The 22,706-nt window shown below is 35.5% G+C and overlaps 1 protein-coding gene across 29 annotated transcripts in view; it reads right to left on the bottom strand.

Annotated features, from left to right (window-relative positions):
- Window positions 1–22,706, bottom strand: part of CADPS (calcium dependent secretion activator) — a 286,962-nt gene that overhangs the window by 96,384 nt on the left and 167,872 nt on the right. For 15 of the 29 annotated variants that reach the window (XM_072420838.1, XM_072420832.1, XM_072420849.1 and 12 more), the window contains 2 exons: window positions 15,351–15,487; window positions 12,260–12,447 (listed from right to left, as the gene is read on the bottom strand). In XM_072420838.1, the coding sequence (XP_072276939.1) occupies window positions 12,260–12,447; window positions 15,351–15,487 (325 nt within the window). Of the gene's footprint in view, window positions 1–8,606; window positions 8,772–12,259; window positions 12,448–15,350; window positions 15,488–22,706 lie in introns of all 29 variants that reach the window. The other 14 variants (XM_072420831.1, XM_072420822.1, XM_072420834.1 and 11 more) reach the window with 1 other exon arrangement.

Here is a 22,706-nt window from a genome sequence, read left to right as displayed (position 1 = left end):
AAAGATATATTTCTATATATGCCCACTGATAATACCATTAGTCATAACAATAGGTCAAAGATATTATGTATATGCAATTGTGTTTTTGTTTACTTCACTTTCGATTCAAAGTCAAAAAGTTCTAAGAATTTAAAATATAGAGCAGCGACCCAGACTCCTTTAAAAACAGAGCTTTATACAATGTGTACACTATAATCCTTACAACTAAGAATTAAATAGACTGAAGAAACTGAGCTGCTAAAGGAAAGGCATATAAGGTGACAGTGTACAAGTACACACTTCCTCTTGCCTTTATCCCCGGGCGGCTACATAATATAGATAGCCCTCGAATATTTACACCGCACCATAATCCATATGAATGGGACAAGAGACAAGTCTAATCCATTCACTAAAGAAATCAGCAGCCCAGACAGCCAACGTTATTACTCGCTATTGTTATCGCGCAAAGAGTGCGGATCCAGTTATTACCTACGTCGTTCTGTGTCAGCACAGTCTGTTTCTGGTAATATAAGTCTTGTGAAAACGGCACAAATGTTCGAAGTCGAGGCCTCCTCCAGTGAGGGGACTAAGCTTTGCAAATCCTCAGCACTAGTCTAGTTTAGTTACACAAAAGACTTGGCAAAGGATTACAAACCTTTAATGAACCTCCTGTCAGGGGTTAATTGGTTAGCTTTACTTCCCTTTCTTAAACAAATCAAAAGACCTTAAATTCCGAAAAATTGCAATCTGTACTGTAATGTTTGAACAGCCTCTTAACAAGAGAGGCCTTTTACAAGCGAATATGGTTTCTTTGTACCCTCCATGGACCTCGCTACTGATAATGTGTCACATTTGTGGGATCTGGGAATATAAAAAATAGATGCATTTCAAATAATAGGTCAATATTAAGTTTGGGGACTAGGACTATCTAATAATATACAGGAATAATAATAATAAACTATTAAAAATTGGAGTAAGTATAGCAAAACTCATACACACAAAATTAATGAATAGCTAATTTTCTTCTATAGTATATAAATTAGTTATATATTATATAGTAATATATATTATATATATTTGGAAGAAAGTTTCCAAGAAAGAAAGTGTGCATTTTCACTGTTCCTAATAAATGAATATTAAAGGACAGGACGAGAGGGGTACTTACAATGGCTCAAAATATTTGGCACATAACCAGACATGATAAAAAAAAAGTTTTTTTTCGGGAAACACAAAGTTTTACTTTTTAAGCAAGACCCTTTCTTCACTGCAATGGTTAAAAAGTCTTTTTTTCTAGGAAATGATGAATTGCCTGATGCTTTGTGGGCTGGGTCCTAGCAACCTGCACAATCAAGGGTCAAGGGTCCTGCACTGTACAAGGTTACATCAAAGCTAAAACTGGCCAGGCACTGGAGCTTCCAAGGAGAGTGGGAGGATCAGTCCTATGCAGTGCAGGAAGCCTGCGGGAGCTAGTAGGTAGGTATATTTGTCTCCTTATTTATTATTCATTCTAGAAAAAAAAAATATGTGACCCATGCAGGAGGGAGGGGGACCCACTGCTGGGATAAAAACTTTGTGCTCAGCTTTGGAGTTCATCCTGAATCATCTATAGCCAAACCAGTGTTAGGGGGTCTTCCCTTCTATTCGGACTGGTGATCACTGTTACCAGAACTGTCTTAAAGGAAACATTTACAATATGGTAAATTTATACACCTGGACACAAATGAAAAAAAAAAAGGGGGTTAAAGGAAATGGAGGAGAAATGATTGTGACGAAAGCACACTAATACGGCCATTACTCGGCACTCATCTACTATCAGTATGTTTGAACTGTTGAAAAAAATGAAGATCAGTTGGCTCAGAATGCTGACCCTTCTTTATTTCTCATCTGAATAATCAGATAGATCAAGTGTGAATATTGCATATGTGCAGATTACAGAAGGTTTAGGTAACTTTATATATCAGCCGAGTTGTAAAACATATGCTGTTTAGAATATCTTTACACTTGTTTTTAAAAGCTGAAAGTAAAAGATGCATGCTCAAGCTTTATAAACACCATAAATATTCCATAAATGTTCAAGATTTGTGATCAGGCAGAACTTTATTGCAGAAAGAGACAGGCAATATCCCTTTTGCATGCCTACATTCTGGCTTCCCCTGTGGGTGCCAGGACTGAATGAACACCTGGGAGTTACGTTATCCCAGACCAGCCAATCCAGATAATTGAAGATTTGAATAAGGAAAAGAAGAATAAAGAAGATGGCTGTGCCTGCAATGGAGTTTCGCTTTATTCTTCCTTATTGGGTTAAGGAAGAATAAAAAACAGCTTGACACCACCATGGCTGTGCCACCCCCCAATGACCATGAGCGCTATTAAAAAATACTATAATATAGTATATATATATAAAGTTTATATTATATATATACTATAATAAAGAGTATTGTAAGTTAGTAAGTCAATGCATTAAATATTTATTAGACTGACGTAAAATTTAAAACAGTTCAAAAGATCTCCCAACTGATGTCAAAATCTAATATTTCCTGGTTCAGCTAATACCAAAAATTTTTGTCCAACACACCAGGGTTCTATTTAAAAACAGGGAATCAGAAATTCTTTCAAACATTCCCTCAATGGAATCTTTGAAATGTTTGGGGGAATGTCAGATTTCCTGTTTTATAAACAGAGCCCTAAATGTCATGATATTTGTAATTTGCCACGTCACACTGTTGTATTTATTGTAACCACAATAAAAAAAAAAGACTTGCTCAGCATCCAGGTTAAACTCTAAGAAAAAAAATTAAATGCAAATGATTTGTCCCTGCAAAATAATCATATTATATCATATTCAATAATGAGTGTAACATAAACAAATCTCTAAAAATATCACATATAAAGTATTATCAGAAACGTCTATCTATCCACAGGTCAGCTCCTACCACATTTAAAAGTTGGAAGTCTCATGGATATCTCGAAGGGCCTGCCAACCGAGAGCCATCAAGAGTACAAGGGCTTCCTGTCTCAAACAGCTGTGGATTAGATCACATCTGACATGACAAGCATCTCTTGAATCTACCTTTCAAATTTTTGGCAAACCATTTTCTCACTGTCTTTCACAAAGTTGACATTTTCGGCAGCACTATAGGAAACATGTCATGTTGCCTGCTTTTCAAGTTGTTGTCACAGTGCATAGCACCAGTTCTGTCATCTTTACTCGCCTCACAATCTCCCATCTTGAGCCGTGTCACAAATAATAAGGCTTTCAGTGGTTTTGTCAAATTTCAAATACTATCAGCCGGGGACATATCTATAGTCTCTAGTTATGATCGTGTTTAGCTGCTCAACTGCATTTCCCTAATATGAATTCATTACCTATGTGATCATTACTTATTAATTCTAGAAATTAATTAAAAAGTTCCTACTTCTGTGTTTCAATGAAACTGATAAAAAAATTATATTTCTGTATACAGAAGTAGTTTGTTTAAATGAACCAAAACTTTATAAAACAATAAAATAAAAAAGAATACTATAATATTATTATATTATATGTAGAACAAATACTTTTCTATTTAAAAAAAAAAAAGTAATACAGTAAGGGAGTACAGATTAGGTTGGTGCAAGAAATCTATGATTGCATTAACACTTTTTTTTTTTTGGTAAGTAACCTTTTTTTTGATATTTGAAATACATAGCAAACACATTGGGCCTGATTTATTAAAGCTCTCCAAGGCTGGAGGGGATACACTTTTATCAGCGAAGCTGGGTGATCCAGCAAACCTGAAATGTAGTTCTTAAAGTTATTTGCTATTTGCTAGCAAATAATTTGAATCCTAGACCAGATCCATTCCAGGTGGAGTAAATATGACACAACTGGTGCTATGCACTGTGACAAGAACTTGAAAAGAAGGCCCAGAGAGTGTTGTATTAATAAATGGGATATTTTAAATAGATTTAAAGTGGAACTAAAGTCCCACTTTGAAAAACACACGATCAGACAGGTGCTCATTGTAGAGAGCTACAATTAATGTTCCTTCTGCAATAACTGTCCTTAGGTGCCCAACCGCTGCTCATTTGTCAAATTTTACTGAAGATTGTCTTTAGTAAGAAAAGAAGATGGTGGGGCCCAAAGATGGAATGGGGATTAACTAGTAAGGGTTTGGTTCTGCTTTAATAATGGTCATTTAGCTTTGTCAATAAGATAAAATTATTTGAAATGGGCAGGGCAAATACCAGTAAATGTTGACTGCTCCTATGTAAACCTGATTTATGTTATAAAACATTTAAGGGTTAATTACCCTTAATATTGATTAAATGATTATTATTAATAAATAGGATTTATATAGCGCCAACATATTACACAGCGCTGTACATTAAATAAAGGTTGCAAATCACAGACAGACAATGAAACAGGAGGAGGAGAGGACCCTGCCCCACAGAGCTGACAATCTAGGAAGTATCACACAATAGGAGGCTGATAGGAGTGACTGATTTCACTTAAAATTGTGGCTCAGAGTGGTGCTTCTTTTTGCTCTGCAGGGGATTCTAAGCACCTGACAATAATCATGCAACATTTATGCTAGATATCCATTGACTGTATTTGATTACAATGATAATAATTTTATGAACACATAACTTGATTAAACATAGTTGTTAATGTCTGCTTGGATGGCAAATTTACTGAAGAAATATAACAAGGAAAATGTTTTGCACTTTCTACCATTTAGCACTGCAAACCTGTGAAAAAAAGACACAAAAAAGACAAAAACCTGCAAATTGTCCATTGGATTAGAATTAGTAAAGAAATCTTGTGTTTACAGGGACTGTAAAAAAGTATTTAAACTCAATTAACCAAAATGAAATGAAAGTAATTTCTGATTTATTTTAAACAATTGTTCTTGATTCTACATTGGTTCTCAGTGAAGATTTTCCCATTTATTGCATATGTTTCATAGTAGTACAATCCAAATGATCAGACAGCGATGTTTAGCTCTATAAGCCACACCCTACAACACTGTCCACATCTATTTTTATTGTTTTTTCCCCTTGAGGCTGTTTATGCTGTTCAAGCAAATATATCAACTTCACACAGTTTTCTACTGAAATGTAAAAAAATAGAATGAAACAAATGGAACTGGAGTTGCATAGTATGCTGTGTGTCTGCATTTTTTAAATGTGGTCTTTGGAAACCATTTTTTAGCCACAGCAGATAACAGACTAAGGTATAATTGTAATTAAAGCCCAACTTTAGGGAAGTCTACATTTTTGTTTTCCAGGAAATCTACATTTTTTATTGTTAAGCTACCCCCTATAGAAATACTTTCAACATATCTTCTTAGAAATCTAGGTGATATCATAGCTTGGCTTTAGCCAGGTTCTAGCGGCACCATTGGAAGGAGGACACTCTTTGTCATGTAGGCATGTCCTGCGGAACTATTTGATGTTGGTGAAGGCCATGCTAAGGCTGAAGCCACTTTATCTATGTATTGTTTCACTAACACGATGATGCATGGTTGGAATGTGCATTGGCATGTAAATCTAGCTCAGTTGATTGGGCACTGTGAACAAGCTAGCGACAAAGACTAATGTGACCTCGAACTGAGGTTTCTATAGTTTCCTAGATGGCAAAGGTCAGGATAATATCTTCATGTTACCCAATGACTGCAAATTGAATTCTGGGCTATATTAATGAACACTTTTTCACTTATTGTAAAGATATGTAAATCAAAAGTCAAAACTTGGTTTATAGTTTTCATGTTGGAAGAAAAGAGTCAGTATTAGAACTCCTGTTTAGTTTTTATTGGTGTCATAGTTTTTATTGGTGGTTTTCCTGATACCCCGGGACTACTGTGCACCAAACCCCTACAGCTAGCTACAAATATGAGAGCGTTCTTCACAGAAGTGCCCTATAGGAGGCACTAGAGAAAGGAGGGCAGCAGCATGAAAAAAGGCAGACTCAGTAGTCAAGGTTAATCTATGGACAGCATGGTGGCTCAGAAATTAGCACTCTGACCTTTGCAGAGCTAGGTCCCAGGTTTGAATCTCGGCCAGGACACTGTCTGCATGGAGTTTGAGTGGGTTTCCCCGGTTTTCCCTAACATTCCAAAAACATGTACTTAGGTTAATTGGCTTCCTCCCAAAATTGATCTTAGACTAAACGATTAACACATAAAGATATTAACATATGACTATGGTAGGGACATTAGATTGTGAGCCCCATTGAACGATAACTAGTGACATGACTATTGACTTTGTAACGCGCTGCACAAAATATCGGCACTATATAAATACTGTGTAATATAAATATTAATTATGGTAAAGTGCTAAGAAAATAAGTAGGCTGAGTACTTCTCTATACTGAACTATTTAACATACTATCCTTTCCCCCTAGGCATTAGAATCTACCAGACGATCCATTTTGTTTAGTGACAAACCTTAGGATACTGTTATTTATATCTGCAGTATCTCAAACTAAAAAAGTCGAATACATTACACTTGTTACTCATAACTAGCAATACATATCCTTTCTATTTTAGGAAAGTGAAAATGGAATGCCTGCAATGTGCAACTTCTTCACGTTTGTTCCAGTGACGACAGAGACAGTTACATGTGTAACTCAAACCTATTTGCTGGTATCAAGATAAAAGCTACTGGCTGGATTACCTATATACAATGCTTGATTTAGCATTCCACAAAGGTCAGGGGGAGGCCAAGGGTTAGCCAGGACACCATTCTCTCCTGTGCAAGTGATGATCAAAGATGCAGTGCCAAGGCTGTACAGAGAACAGCACCCTGGACAGCAGCAATCCAGCCAGCTGCCTATGATGACATGTCATGCTGTCAGTCCTCTCCTTCAGGCTGTCCCACAACATCTGAATTGCATCCTCTCCGCACTTTCTCACTGACTGCAAGCTACTTATGTCTAACTGCCTGACCTTCCACATACACGATCCAAACAGACAACCCACCTCAACTCCACCATCAATGTCTCTTTCAAATAAGAGAGATTGATAGCCATGTGCATTTCTCTCTGCGCTTGACCTTCATTACCGGAGTGGCAGATCCTGACTGACAGCCAGCCTCATTTCACAGAAAACTAAACTACTAGTTCTTCTTTAGCCATGTAAAAGTGAATCAACATCTAGTGTTAGAAACGGAATGAATACACAGCCATGCATATGGAAATGAAGTCTTGTGAGTCAATTGGCCAACTTTCCACTGCCTAGAACGATAAGACTTCAGGACTATCAACTTACTGCACCGGAAACATTTTTTTAACAGATTAAAAATAAATTAAAGCCCACTTAATCTAAACCACAAGTAGTTTTGCATAAAATAGATATTATTAACTATTAACTATTATGTACTTAACAGAAAGTAAAGTATATTTCACCATTTTTAAGGCCATTTCAGACAGAAAAGGCTAAGGAGACACGGAAAAATGAGACCTAAAAGAATGGCAGAACATAATGTTATCATTCTACTTCAAACCATCTGGTCATATTCCTTACTTTGAATGTGATTACCTAAAGGAATGTTTTTTCACCGTTGCCAACTAAAAACTTTCCTTAAGGATGATTACATGTATCAAACAGGGTAATTATAATCTAATATTACATTATTACTTTAAGTAATGTCTTGGTTTAAAGAATACAGTCAGGTATGACAGTATCATACTATCATGGCTATTCACAGATTGTCTTTTACAGAACATTAAGTTTTGTAATATATTCACAGAATTGGTGTGTTGTGTGATTGCTGTGCAGAATTATAGTCATGTTGCTGAGGCTTAAGCGCGGTCTCAGGCAATGCAAATGTATTGGTGTGAAAGCAGCAAAGGGATCAATTAGTTCTGTGATTTTAGAGTATAAAACTGGTAATCTGTAAACTCGGAATTTTAAAATTTGAAAAAAAAACTTTTTAAAAAGTTTATGATTACCTGGTATACAAATCTGTATTTTTGTATTTTATTGTATTGCTGTTAACAATTGAAGGTTTATCTAACTGTAGCATGGGAATGAGCTCAGGTGACCGATCAAAATGGTTGGTTTTCTATACTCTTTCTGTACTTTCTTCTGTATGTTACTGTAGGACTCTTGCCACTGGTGGCATAGTAACATATTTTTGCCAAATTAAAAAAAATCTCATAATTTTGTGTATTTTGGTCTTTTGGGCAGCAAATGTGTTATATGTTAGCATGTGATGGTGTAAAGTGCTGGTCCAGGAGCAGTGATGTAGGTGTACTGGATACATGTTAAAGATTTAATTGATTTTTAAACCAGGTGTTTGAGTGGGGCCTTTTAATGTCCTAGGGTGACTATGCAGCCTTGTGACACTAGGAAAGGAAGAGGTTCATCACTTTAATTTTAAGTGTAGCAACCAACAGCAACCAATCAATATCAATCTGCACTGACCCAACTTAAGCAAAACAATTTGCAAATGGTTCGATATTATGAATTCCTTGTTAGGAAGGAAGAACTTCTTTTTAAATAAGGGCATTTAATTACAATATGAGGTATGAGGAAGCATCTACAGCTAGTAACAAAGGGAGAAGGAAAATCAATATATCAAGGAGGATAGTTTAATACTGCTGGGTGGATTTGGAGTACACAATAATTTTTTAATATAAACCTTACCTTTTAGGTTCAGGATTCGGCTGAGATTTGGAATCTTTTCGTTTTTTAGAATCCCTTTTAGAATCTCTCCTATTCTCTGGTTCAATCCCAGACGGGCTAGGCATTTTGCCTACCTCGCCCTCAGCATTTTGCTGTGAGCCACCGAGTAATTCTGGCAATAGTGGGCTGTGATGAATGGGTTGTAAGAAGTGGACATGCAATGGAAAAGCACCAGCAAACAATAAATTAAAAAAAGGACACAGGAGAAAGCATGCAAGAAGAACATAAGAAATAATATTGAAATCATAAAAAAGAAGAAATAATCAGGACAAAGAAAAGCAAAGACAAGGTACATGTATGTAGCGTTGTTATAAATAAATATAATAGGTATGCAAAACTGGCCAACGGAAAAGGTTCATAAATGACAAGTTCAGGTTTAGATAAAGAGCCCCAGCCTTCAATCCCTTACCCATCCATGTGCCCACTTAATCCACCTGATGTTAAGTTTACATCCTAATTTTACTAATTACATCCCCCTCTTCTTTTGATATAAATGATGCAAGATAAAGATTCCTTTATCTTCTTATTCTTATTCTTTTAACAGCATTTTAACACCTTAGATTTACAATTTTTTCCTCCCTCAGTGTAACCCACAAATGGAAACTAATAATTTCAGCCCTGCTCCTGAGATCTTCAATGTGCAGCTCTGCCCTACACTTAAAGATGAGGGTTTTACCCTCGCCTACTATCCAAAGTGAAAGAAAATCTAAGGTTTGTATATATGTTAATAATAATTATCTCTCATTGACAGAACTTGTGAAAGCAACATGCTCTAGGGAAAGACCTCTGAATTTATTTTTTTTAACACATCAACGGCACAATGCTACATGTGGGTAGCAATGGCATCTTTCTAATACCTTGAGGTTTAGGTGAATAAAAGCAACCTTCTTTTACACACTGATGGGAACAATGGCCAGAATAGGATCCCTGCTGTTCTAGCAGCTAGGAAAAAGAAGGATTATGCTTAAAATGAAGGAAAGAAAACTCAGTGGAAATGAACAACTCCTTGGGCTTTTCCACTAGATTACTTTCATTTACTGGTTTGTAATATGCCTCAAGCAACTTTGAGGATATGCATGTTAGAGTGGATTCTAATGACATGTTGGCAAAGACAGACAAAGTGCGGGGCTGCTGTAATCACTAAATACAAATATTTTACATCATTTCTTTGCAAAAAAAAATGGGTAAATAAGTTAATGGGCCTGATTTATTAAAGCTATCCAAGACTGCAGAGGATACACTTTTATCAGTGAACCTGAGTGATCTAGCAAACTGGGAATGGATTTCTTACACATAATTTACTACGTGTTAGTATATGTTTTCAATCCTGAACCAGATCAATTCCAAGTTTTCTGGATCACCCAGGTTCACTGTTGAAAGTGTATATTCTCTAGCCTTGGAGAGCTTTTATAAATTAGCCCCAATATGCAGACATAAAAAAGGGAAATAAAACCTTGCAGTGTTGGATAGAGAGTAGACGGGTTAAAATATGTTGCTAAAACAAAACAATTCTACTCTAGAAGTCCAAAAAATTAATAAAAAGGATCCCAATTCATAGTCACACTGGGTCCTAAATCTGTTCTCCCTACTGAACTTCCTGCAGAGTGTGGTGCATACATTGTTATATGGACAATTTCTATTTGTTGTTCTGTAGCAAGGTCTTCAGTCCTGGACCTCTAGTCTCCACAATCCAATGAGGTGATATTTATGGATGGCAACCATTGCCAATACTCATCTCTAAACATACACCAACCGCTGTTCCTAGTATATGGATAGTCAATCCAACACTTTTAGTGAAAGGCTTTTGTTAGAAGAATGTGCTAGACTTATTTTATCTAGCTATTGTAAAAATAAAATTGTGCTTAGCAGGGTTCCACTGGTAAAATAATTCAACATAAAAAGTAAATGAAAGTTTGTTTTTTGTTATGCAGTAGCATCAAACCTGACTGCATTTCAAAATGTATTGGTTGGTGCTTAGATCAGGCTAAATAAATTGCAACTATGTTTGTAGAAGAATCCTCTTTGTGCTGTGTCTATGGTATTCCAAATAAGAGGTTCAGCCTGAGTCCTATTGTAGTGACTGAGATGAGGTCTATTTATTGGCTAAGCCCTCAGGCACCAGACATTGGAAGTTCATTGTGCCTGTTAATTAAAGAAAGTCATTTACTTACCTTAAGGGCAAAGAAAGTCTATGTGTGTACATTATGTGAACTGTGTTATTGCTTCAACAACCTTACAAATCCCTAGTTGTGTGCCATAGGACTTAACTGCTACTTAACCCCTTGCAGGAGTTTAAGGGCTTTTATTAAGCTAGCAGGGAGTATAAAGCAATGATGTTGGTTTGTTTTATTCCAGCTGGTAACTTGCAGTTATAGTAAATTATGTGTATTTTAATATATGCAATAAAAACTGTTCTGAATTTGAAAACAAAATCACAAGATATTAAAATGAATTCAAAGAACCCTGTCACCAAACTGTTGAAAAAGAACAGAAATCAAATATTTGAAATGCTTTTGTTTTTCGTTCTATAAACTACTTTTCATTAAGTTGCAATATCTCGCAAAACAAGCTTGCAAACTATTGCAAGGATAATCTATTCCCCAGCACCCTCCATCCTTGTGTAGCACTGCCCTTTCCGCTTTTTGCAGTGTTTAAATATTTTAAGTTTTAATTACTCTCTGGGCTGGCTCTGGACCTCTGCCCCTCCTTGCATCTACCTGCATAACCTTTTATGCAAATGCTACTAGATCAAAGGTAAAAACTACAGTATATACTTTCACTTAAGTGACAGCTCCTAGTCTGTTGGCATGCTGACATAACTTGTGGATTCCAGCAGCAGTTTCAGGGTTTTTTATGTTTTTACAAGGCAGGTAAATATTTATACATAACATCTGTAAAATAGAAATATGACTTTATGGTGAAATGGTTGATAAATATAATGGTCTGGTGAGAAAGTCTCTTAAGGTATTAAAAATGATATTATAACATTCTGTACTGTAGAAAGCTTGATGCTTTGAAATATTCCATGAATATCCCCGATTGTGAATATTTTATGAAGGAATAACTAAAGACTAAAACAATCACAAGGAGTTTTGCTCCTTTTTTCATTACACTGGAAAAACCTTAAAACGTCCATTTTATTTTGAACAAAGCAGGAAAATGTTAGAACTTCTGCCAGGTTTTATTGTTGCGTGTATCCACCATAATAAAATATTAGGTAACAAAGAAAAATGCATTTTTAGCAGAGTGAGGTAATACACTTCTAAGTAGGATCAAAAACAGAAATATTTGATAAATTAAGTGCTATTTTCCTTAGTTTTGGGACAACAGGGATTATACTGCTATCTTGGACTCCATTACAGAGATTATCCTCCACTTCCTTTTCTGCTGGCAATGTTTCACCAGAAGGTAAAAAGCAGACAGGGGTTCCAAGTCTTCCCCACATAATACAAAACTAAATATAAAAAGATTTTGGTGTGACATAGATGTTACGTTATGCCTCCATTTAAAACTACCAAGCAATGGCCGGAGTAAGGTTTAAAAAAAAACGCATTGTTTAGAATGCAAACAGTTGGATAAAATATAATTGTACACTAAATGTTGGGTTAACTTACCTGTTGCCATGGACATGGGATGCACAGAAGGCAAAGCTATAATGGAGCAAAGTTGGGTCAATCATGGCTCCGTTTTCTGCTCTCTCCAGTAAATCGGCTAGATAGCACAGGTGTCGATGGCAGCCTCTCACTCCATAGCGAGCGCAGTATTCATCAAGGACAAACACCTGACCAGGACTGAACCAACCCTGCAAAAGAACAAATGTATTAGAATTCTTATTGTTAGCCTGATGCAACAACTCTTTACTGACATAAAGTTGTAGAACAAATCTAGATGAGCCCTGAGACGTAACCCCCATTCCTTGATACATAGCCAAGCCTTCACATATTGGGGCTTATGTATGCAAAATGTGCTAAGGTGAAAATGTCTATCTGTCCACAGCATCCAATTAGAATGCTGATTCTTTTCTTACTGCATTTTTCATACAAATGCTCCCTTGTTACTATACTGGTAAAAAGGAAACACTAATCTAAACAAAAGGTTAAACAGTAGTTTTGAGTTCTACTTTTTTGAAAATACATAAAACCACATTTTCCCTTTGATGAATATATTTTATAATGAATATCTTGGGTAGCGCTGAATCTGCTACAAAATTAAAGCACCTGGAAAAACAGCTATTAATGAAAGGGTAGGGTGAGCAATGAAGGCAAAAAGTTTCAACGCAAATGCCACATCTTACAATAAATTCAGCTTTGGGCTTTGGTCAATTCTGATCCTAATGTGGTTAAAGGTGGAACCAAACTCACCTTCCTGGTTCCATCACTGGCACCGACAACTTTACCCGGTCTTCTGTGTTTGGGTCTTTGGCCATCTCGTTTGGCCAGGCTGGTATAATGTGACTCCTGGACATGCTTTTGGAAGTTTCCTAATATTTGACTACACTGAGTTGTGCATGCATGGGGAACATAACATGTTCCCTCTGCAATAAAGCGCTGCCTAGAATTTTTGCTGATAAAGTTTAGTTTACTATAAGAACCAAATAAATAAGGCTGAGGATACAATTTGTTCGTCTGCACTAAATGTTTTGTCCACATAGACTTCCAATCCAAAGGGGTGGATTTTTAAATGAAAGAAACATAGCAAAGTTAATGTACTCAAAGCTTAGTCAATAAGTTAAACTGTGTTAACATGAAATACCCAATTCTTTGCAAGCAAAATTATTTTATTGTCTTGCACATGACTGGATGATTAAACATTCACCGTATTTGTAAGTGCACCTAATTAAACAGTCTGTAAACCTTTGGTAAATCAACCCCAGAGTGTTTATTCCTTTTCTATAACACCATGCTGGCAGTATGTTTTGCTGTTATAGTTAACATTTTGCTCTCACTTCATTTGCCTGTCAGTATATGTCTTGACAGATGGCCGCTATGAGAATCCCGGACATCAGCACTCTGCGACAGGGGTTGATTTAATTATATTGTTATAGATTTTAAATACAAACAGCAGTTATGGTTTTAACTTACTTTTAACTTACTAATTGATAGTTATTGCTTTTAGTATTGATTACGAATGGTCAGTGAGCAAAGTATACACTACCAGAGGCAAATTAGAGGGTAGAGTTAACAAAGGTGTCTTGAATAATAGCTGTGCTTACATACCCACCCAACATCAAGCTCTTACTATAATCTCCAGTTATTGTGTGGACAAATCTCCTTAGGAAGGCTTTTGTATTTTACCCAATCCTTCATAGTAAAATGTAGGTTTGTATTTAATTATTCAATAACAGGTCAGGACCTTGGTAAACAGACCAACATCTTGGGACTTTATAACTGTTGTTTCAGGGAAAACAAAAAAGAAGTGATCACTAACGGTTCCTTAAAAAGAAGAAAACAAAGGAATTTTGTACAGAGAAATGGTTTCCAGAGATGACATTTTCATTGTAAAAACAGTTTTTTTGTTTATGTTCAATTGCAAATGTTTCTAACTTGTCACTGCTCTATTTAATTAAGAAATAAAAAAATTTGGCTGGTTTGGTTTTAAAAATGGGTCTATGGGGCAGGCTAGAGAACTCATTACAATATAAACATACAGTGTTAAAAGGAAAAAGTAGACTCAACCAAAAACATGCGGCCATAATGGCAGTGAAATAATATTTTGGATTGTCTACACTCCCTGTTGCTCTTCATGTTTTTAGAACTGAGGTACAAGTTGCTCATTGCTCGTGGAACCCCAAAAAAAACTGATCTAGACAAACTATATAATTCTAGATCAAACAGATATATAGACAGAGATCTATACTATTGCAAATGGTGTATGCTTTAACCATTATTTTTTTAAATATGAGTTTTGGCCTGCAAAATAGTCTCAAACTGACTGTTCAAAAGAAAAAAAACAATTGGATTGATTTACTGAAGGGGTAGCGACTGTTCACTGTTAACTGCTATATGTTGAGACAGCCACAAACCAACTTGTGGCTACCGGGCTATAGACTGCTATGGGCCTTTTTCCCAGCTCCATGTGGCCAAGCTGAGACAATCAAAAAGCTTTGAGTTCTATCGGATAGGGGAAGCAAATCGCATTACCAATACCCAAAAACAGCAGATGTTTTTGATTGTACGGACTGTAATAGTAGGAGTAGTTGGCGAACTAAATTACCCTTTAACTTTGACCTGCTTATCTAAATCCCGAATTTTTACTTAACATAAAAGGGTAGACAACGATCAAGTGATCAAGAATGGATTGGGAGCACAGAGCCTCCCGAAATACCTACGTCACACATCCCGGGAGGCTCTAGGATGCTCCTTGTGCGCATGCACAGTAAGATCAGCAAGTTGTTTTCCCAATCTATGTCACCTAATCTCGCGCATGCGCAGTGCGAGATCGGGTGACGTAGTAAGAAGAACATGGAAGAAGAGAGGGGAAGAAGTCGGCGCCTGGCGCTCTCTCTGCGCTGGGCCTTAGACAGACACTGGGACGATGCGGGACCCAATGGAAGAAACCTCCGCGAAAACACTGACCTGCGAAATTGAAGTGTGTGATTTTTTTTGTTTTGGGTTAGTTTTGGGTTTACTTCCGCTTCAATTTACCTAATAAAATTGAAACCACGTAAAATGATACATTGCCATAAAAACACCAGTGACAACTTACCAAACAGGAATACGAGTCGTTAAGTCTGTGGTCCAGTGTGAGTCTCTGAAGCATCTCAAACAAGGTGGCGTGGTCAAAGTTGCACGGGTTTGAAGAGATAAATTCATCCATGCCATGCTTTTGGGCTCTGTCAGCATCTGTTTGTTTCCATGTGTAGAAAAAAATAAAGTTTAGAACAAAAGAAACATTTTCCTTCTCCACTGAGACCTGATAAAAAAATACAAAGTCTAATAAATAAATTATATCTAACTAATTTCTATTTCCTTCCACTACATTGTCTAACATAAAATCATCAGCATTGTAAAAGGAAATGCAGAATTATTTATTTATGAGCTTATTAGGTAAATATGGTAATTATTATACCTTTTTAATTTACAGTAAAACACAGAATTATTTAATATTTTAGGCAAGTTATATTAAAGGTTAAGTACCAACTCCAACCAAAACCTTTTAAGTATTTGAGCCTCTGTATGGCTTTATTGAATTGTGTCTTCCATTGAAGAGATGTACCCTCATTTCCTGTCAAGACAGGAAGTGATGGGAAATCTTATCAACTGAAACACAGACAAAAGACACAAACATATTTTTAGCAGCAAGGAAGGGGTATAACTTGCTGTCCAAACTTTGGTGCCCCCAAAACAACCACTCCCCTGATTTATTTCAAGAGGTATCCCAAGGACAAGGAATGAACATTTGCCAAGTGGGGTCAAAGGCAAAAATAGAAATCAGAAAAGTTGAACTTTTCCCTATTATATAAAAAAAAAAACATAAAAAACAATGGGGCTTTAGATCTTTCAATCACAGCTTGCAAAGTAGAGTGAATGGGCCTGATTTATTACAGTTCTCCAAGGCTGGAGAAGATGCAAGATTTCATCAATACAGCTGGGTATAACAAATTACATTTAAGAAATCCATTCCAAGTTTGCTGGATCATCCAGTTTATCTTGTTCAGCCTTGGATACCAATAATAAATCAGGCTCAATGTCAGAAAGATTTTTTCTCATGGAAACAGAAAGCAGAGAGGTCTGGCTGAAAAACTCAGCTTCTATCCTTACTATAAATGGAGCTCATTCACTCTCCACATTTTAAATAGAAACAAGAAAAAAATAGACATTTACGAAGTGAACACAAACCTAAATTTAAATGATTTCCTCAGGTGTTTTAGCCAGTGTCCGACACAATGAACAAAGTACTTTTTTTCCTATAAAATTATCTAAAATTTTTAACTGAAATAAATATATCAAGAGCATGAAATTCCTATTTAAATTTATTCACAATTAAGTTTATTCATGTCCAAAAATCTATATATATTCATTAATATGCCTAAATTTAAAGATGACCTATCAGCACATTTTTACCATGATATAACAGGATGGCTATCGTTCTTATATCATGTATTGTGAGAACATGTGACATTTGAAGAACCCAGAACAAGGAAGATGATGGCGCTGAACACTATGGTGAGCACCAGAAAAAAGAGGAAAGCAGAGCCTACTCGGGACTCCCTAGGCTAGGTTTGTGGATGCATCCAGGGCTTGCAATTTTTTCTTTAATGAAGTCCTGCTTTAATTTATGTATAACAAACACATTGTTATCTTATCTTTTATCAAATTAATGTTCCAATAAAAGTCATTTTATTTTTTTCATAAATTTCGTTTAACTATTTGCTTATGAAGCATAAAAAACAGCAAATGTGACATTCCTCAAACACTTACTGTGGGTGTGTCTACCTGATATGAGTTTTAAATAATAATAATTGTTTCAACTGCAGATATTTAAAATATTTCCAAAATATATCTATAGTCCAAACTGTTTTTGTTTTTTTTAGGTTTAGAACAGGGGTCAGCAAACTCTGGCCTTTAGGCCAGATACGGCCTGGCCAGTAGTCCGTTCTGGCCCAATGCCCCCCTGGTCGATCAGCCTAATCCCAGCTGGCAGGGGTTGGCAACTCGCGGCTCCTGAGCCACATGCGGCTCTTGAGCCTCCTTGTTATGCCTCCCTTCCCTATTTATCGCGGCCGATGTTAACACTTCCGCCCCCGGGTTAAGGGGACATTCCCTCTGCTCCGTATGCATTGTGAAGGAGAACGATTTCCCTTCAGGGGTGTTCCTGGTGGGGGGCAGAGCCATCAGTGAGAGAGAGAGTCCAGCCTAGCGTGCCTTCTTGACCTCCTAAAATGGCCTAGTAGCAAAAAAAGGTTGCTGACCCCTGGTTTAGAGTATGGGATGCTCTGGTGTAAAGTATGAGATGATTAAAACATTTTCAAGTTTTTGGCCTCTGTGTCCTATTATGAAGAAAAATAAATCTCACAGAGAGCAAAATGTTTTCTACTGTCTGTGTCCCCATAGGTCAGTTTTCCTCAACCATAGTTCCGAGGAACCCTAGGGTTGCTCTAAAGGTTGTTAAGGATTCCTTGAGCAATCAGGAATTGTGGCTCTCTGGTCAGGTTGAGCTTTTGATGATTTTGGCTATCTGAAAGGGGGACATTATTTCCAAAGGCCAGCAATGTAAGAGGCATTTTTCCTACTAACCAACACACTAATATCTTGTAGTTGATACAATATTCATAGAAGTGTTTCCCCCTTGTTAAAAAGTTTGAGAAACACTGCCCTAAGTAAACTTACCCCTTATTTGGTCCTGGTGACCAATGTCAATGAGACAGGGCTTGTCATCGTCATTAGTTTGTCACTTCCTCTTATATGATTAATAATCATGCCACATACCCAATTGTTATATAGGATTTTTCTTGTTTTATATAGATAATAATTCCTCTCACTTTGGAGAGATTTTCTCTCATTTTCTGTTCTCTCTCAAAGACAAGAGATTAGGGAAATCTCCACAGCAGGACACAGACTGTAAAAATGAACTAATTATGTTTCAACACTCCTTACTTTATACCAACCCTTAACAAAATAAAACAGAACAAAAAATACAAAATTGACTATAAATAAACGTGAAATACCTTTATTGAATTAAAAAAAAAGTAATATTATTAAATTATTTATTTGGTAGACTTAATGGACGAATGCTTTGAAGCAGAACGAGAAAGCATTCAAATAAAGGGAAGCTGTACTATTGAAAATGCCTGGCTAACTTTGTGAACAGAAAAAAAAAACATTCCTATTCACCACTGAGAAACCCTCAATCCCCTGCTGTGCCTGCTGTTTGAATTGTATGGCTTGAGTACTTAATCTTTTAATATATTTGAATTTGAAATGCAGTGCTCACATAAAACAAGTGCATATATCAGCAACAAAGCCTTACTAATAAAAAAATCCATTATCATCATTAAAATAAGCCACAAGAAAAACCTTTGAAAAAGATTAAATGAAGATTATCATGTTGTCTTACTAGAGTGTGATACAGCAACTGCAAACTGGCAAAAAGTGTTTAACTAAACTGTGATTTCACAAATAAAATTGCCAGTTGAAGCCTGCGATTGTCTCAATGCAGTGGTACCAAAACTTGTAATGGGCAGCATTTAAATTATATAGGCACATTATAGTTTTGTATTCTGATACAAAATTGGGGATTTAAAAAATAAACCAGTGATCCTTTGACTTCCTAAATACTATATATATCTGTTTTTGACAAAATATGAATAAATGCTATTGGCACCACCTAACCTAAGGTGCTAAACCAACTTACTGAAAGCTAGTATACCAATGGCTCAAGGGTTCTAAGCACAGCCCCAATGCCAAGAAAATACTAGACTATATGTCCTTTGTGTTTGTTTGGAGAGAAAAAGGAGAGGGGGTTGCTTTACGGGATGACTCAAAATAATGGGATGTCACTTGCAAGACAAAGGGGTCATTGAGGGAGGTGATTTTGTAACTTACCTGGCCTGCATATAGACCAGCAAATGGGCCAGTTTCCTAATTAAAAAACTGATTACCCATAACACTGTGAGAAAAAGCCTCTGTAAATCTTCCAAAATCATAGGATCCCGTTACTAATATTATTTTGCTTTAAAATATTAAAAATGCCAATACCTTAAGAAATGGGGAGGTGTTGACAAAATCATCAATGACATCATAAGGGGAGAGGGTTTAGGAGGGTGCGAAATTGTAATTTTTACGGGTAAAAATAAAATGTATTTGACATTTTACAAGGACACAGGTTGCATCTTACCAAAGGAGCTGTAACCTACACAAAATTACTTTAAGGTCCACCCTTATTCTGGGACAACCGAAATGTTGCAGGAAACTGATGCTCATATTTTTCAACCCTATTCTGGAAGCACCAACACAATGCTGATGGACAAATGGGCTGGTATTAGCGTGGCGGGGCACCTACACAATTCCAGCTTTCCAGCTTTGGGGAGACCAGCCAATCAACCTTTTGTATTAGGTTGTATTTGTTGGCAGTCTGATCTCCTCTCTATCAACTTGGAATTGAAGAGATCCTAAAAAATGTGCTGTTTAAACCACACTATCTGGTCCCAAAATTATTTTAAAAAATGGCTAAATAAAAAAAAATAATTATTATGCAAAAAAGTGTGTCATTATTTTTATCTGTTACATTTATATTATTTATATTGTTTTTTTTTTATTGTACATAACTGTGCTAAAAAACTACAATACATCAGCCTAATATTTAAACTACATTTGTAACTAGGAATACAACATGAAAAAAGATCTACACACAAGACACCAAATAAGTTTCCTAACCTGAATATTATTTGAAATCATGTGATGTTTGCTTCTATTTTACAAACAATATATACTTTTCATTCTAAAAAACGTAATCCATTGAATTGTATAGCTTTCAAATTTACTATAAATATATGTATGATTAGGCATTAAAGGGACATTCTTTGAGTACGTCATCCTAAGTAAGTAAGTCAAGGGTGAAAACCAGACTCCAAGACTGGAGGGGCCAACTGGATTCCAAGAATGGAGGTGCAAAGCGGATTCCAGGACTCAACATAACAAGGTAAATGCTGTCTGGTCTGTCACATTTCAGCCAAACCAGGTTTTAATGATTATATATATAGGCACCAGCAAACTGCCACAGATATATGTGGCCAACTGGTCATACTATATTAGCAAATATGATTGATTAAAAATTTTTAGTAAAAAAACATTTACAGCCAAACTTTTTTATTCTTTAAAAATATTAGGTGAGATTCATAACCTCTGTCAGATTTTTATTTTTGTCTTGTTAGGGAACATTCTCACTGGTAATGGCAAGGATGGCACAGACATTATTAAAGCTTTATTATATTTCCATTGTTCTAAGAATGTGTTTTTGTTCAGCTCACTGCAAAGATTTATCATTTTTTTTACTATTTATCACTCTGCTGGAAGTGAGAGTAAATCTCAAAAGGTTTATAAAGCATAATAAAAATCTGACAGATGCCGTAAAGCTGACATACACTGTCTATGTTTAATTGTTGATTTTCTTAGACTTTGACTATGTAAAATAACTAATAAAACAATATTCTATTTTTTTTTTAGTTTTGCCTTAACCTGAAATGGATATGGTGTTACAGTCCTTGTATTCTGCAATACAACATCATGATAAATATATCAAAATATATATTTTACTCCAGCACACACACGTTTTTTTACACGCCAACTAAAACATTTTTTGGTATACTTTATTAGTGCCATTTCTATTTTACTTAAATTAAAGGAACTTCTAAATCTTAAGATAAATTCTAGTCAAATAAATCTTTTGTTAGTCCAATGATAAAACCTTTTAGACATTCCTCATTGTTACTAAGCATTTTAAATAATATATATATATATATATATATATATATATATATTTTTTTTTTTCCCTTTGAATTGTTATTTGTTTTGCTCTACTATTTCCTAAATGTTTTAAATGTTTAACATTTAGCTGACTATAACATAATTATTTCTCACATTCAAGAAACATATTTTAGGTTTATATTATATTGACTACAACCAGGTTGATATGCGTGATACTTAAATAAGGGATATATTCAAGAATTAATTTAATTCTGTGCCTGAAATTTTTTATTTGATTTTAATTATGAAATATTATTTTTAAATTACCTGTCATTACCAAATAACAAAAACAGCATAGTAACACAAGGGCTATGGTTTAACCTGTATATATTTTGCAATTTCATGAGAGGTTATTTATAAAGACAGTTCATAGGAACATATGTAAAAGATTGCATGCTTTTTGTGACTTGCGCACACTCTTGTTCATGCTATTAATGTGGAATGTTAAAATTAGGTTTCATGCGTTTTGGCGCTTGAAGGCAAGCCAGTTAGAGGATGGATTTTAGCAGGCCTACCAAATGCCGAAAAGCTTGAAACATCAATAGTGAATGTAGCAGATACGAGTTGATCATACAATAAAACATAGCAGTGAACTGAATGGAGTGTTAAAAAGATTTATGTCAAGCAGAACAAACAATCGTCAAGATCTCACAAGATAGCGAATGGTGCAAGTACTGGAATTTCAATCCAAGAAGTCCATTCATTCGTTCTCTCATTCATCCTTTCCCTTTTTAACTTGTGTATATATTTGTCGATATTTTTAATAAAAAAATAGCAAACTCCAGCATGGTATCATATTGCAGCATTGCTTGCTGGAGTCCTATTCAGACACTCAAAAAAAGAATATTGTTTCTGCTTGAAGAAGTGGAGATTAATTTCTGCCTGCTATCCAAGGGGAATGTAAGCAAAATAAAGGAGAGAAAGAAAGAAGGAAGGAAAAGGAGTATTGTATCCATGGTCAGGAGGGAGGACATCACCTGCTCCTTCTCATATTGCATTCAAAATACTCCAAATACATATTTGCCAACTCTCATGGCCAGTAGATCATATGCTTTCTTATGTATTTCAAAAGAAAAACTAATATTGAAACAAAAACATAAAATAAATAGGGAGTTATAGTTTAATAAACTAAATACCAACAGAAGAACAACTGGACTATGACAAAAATCAGAGACAGAATGCATTTTGTACAATTCTCTCTTTAAAGGCACCCTAACCTCAATGTACATTGTCACTTAAGTAAGTCAGGACAGCTTAGCAAGAAGTTCTTTTTTATAGTCAACAATCTTTAAATTTATCATTGAAAATTTCAAATATTTTTTAATATTATATGTTAGGATCAAGAGAATACAAATTACTAAAAAATACTTTTTTATTATTATGATCCCTTAAATAAAAGTTCATTTATTTGTTGAAAAAATATGTTGATATTAAACAACCATAGATATATTGAAATCAGAGTGCCTTCAAATTTAGAATTTTCAAAATATAACAGTAATACTATAAAAGGTTACATGCGAAATTAAAACATATAAGTTAAAAAAAATTGGCCCAATGTATTCTCTTTATCATGTGCCTATATTATCAGCACTATCAT

Source organism: Pyxicephalus adspersus, chromosome 8, assembly GCF_032062135.1.
Source record: "Pyxicephalus adspersus chromosome 8, UCB_Pads_2.0, whole genome shotgun sequence".
In the NCBI taxonomy this organism is placed as follows: domain Eukaryota; kingdom Metazoa; phylum Chordata; class Amphibia; order Anura; family Pyxicephalidae; genus Pyxicephalus; species Pyxicephalus adspersus.
Note: the sequence above shows the minus strand (reverse complement) of the source record. Positions and strands in the feature narration are given on the sequence as shown.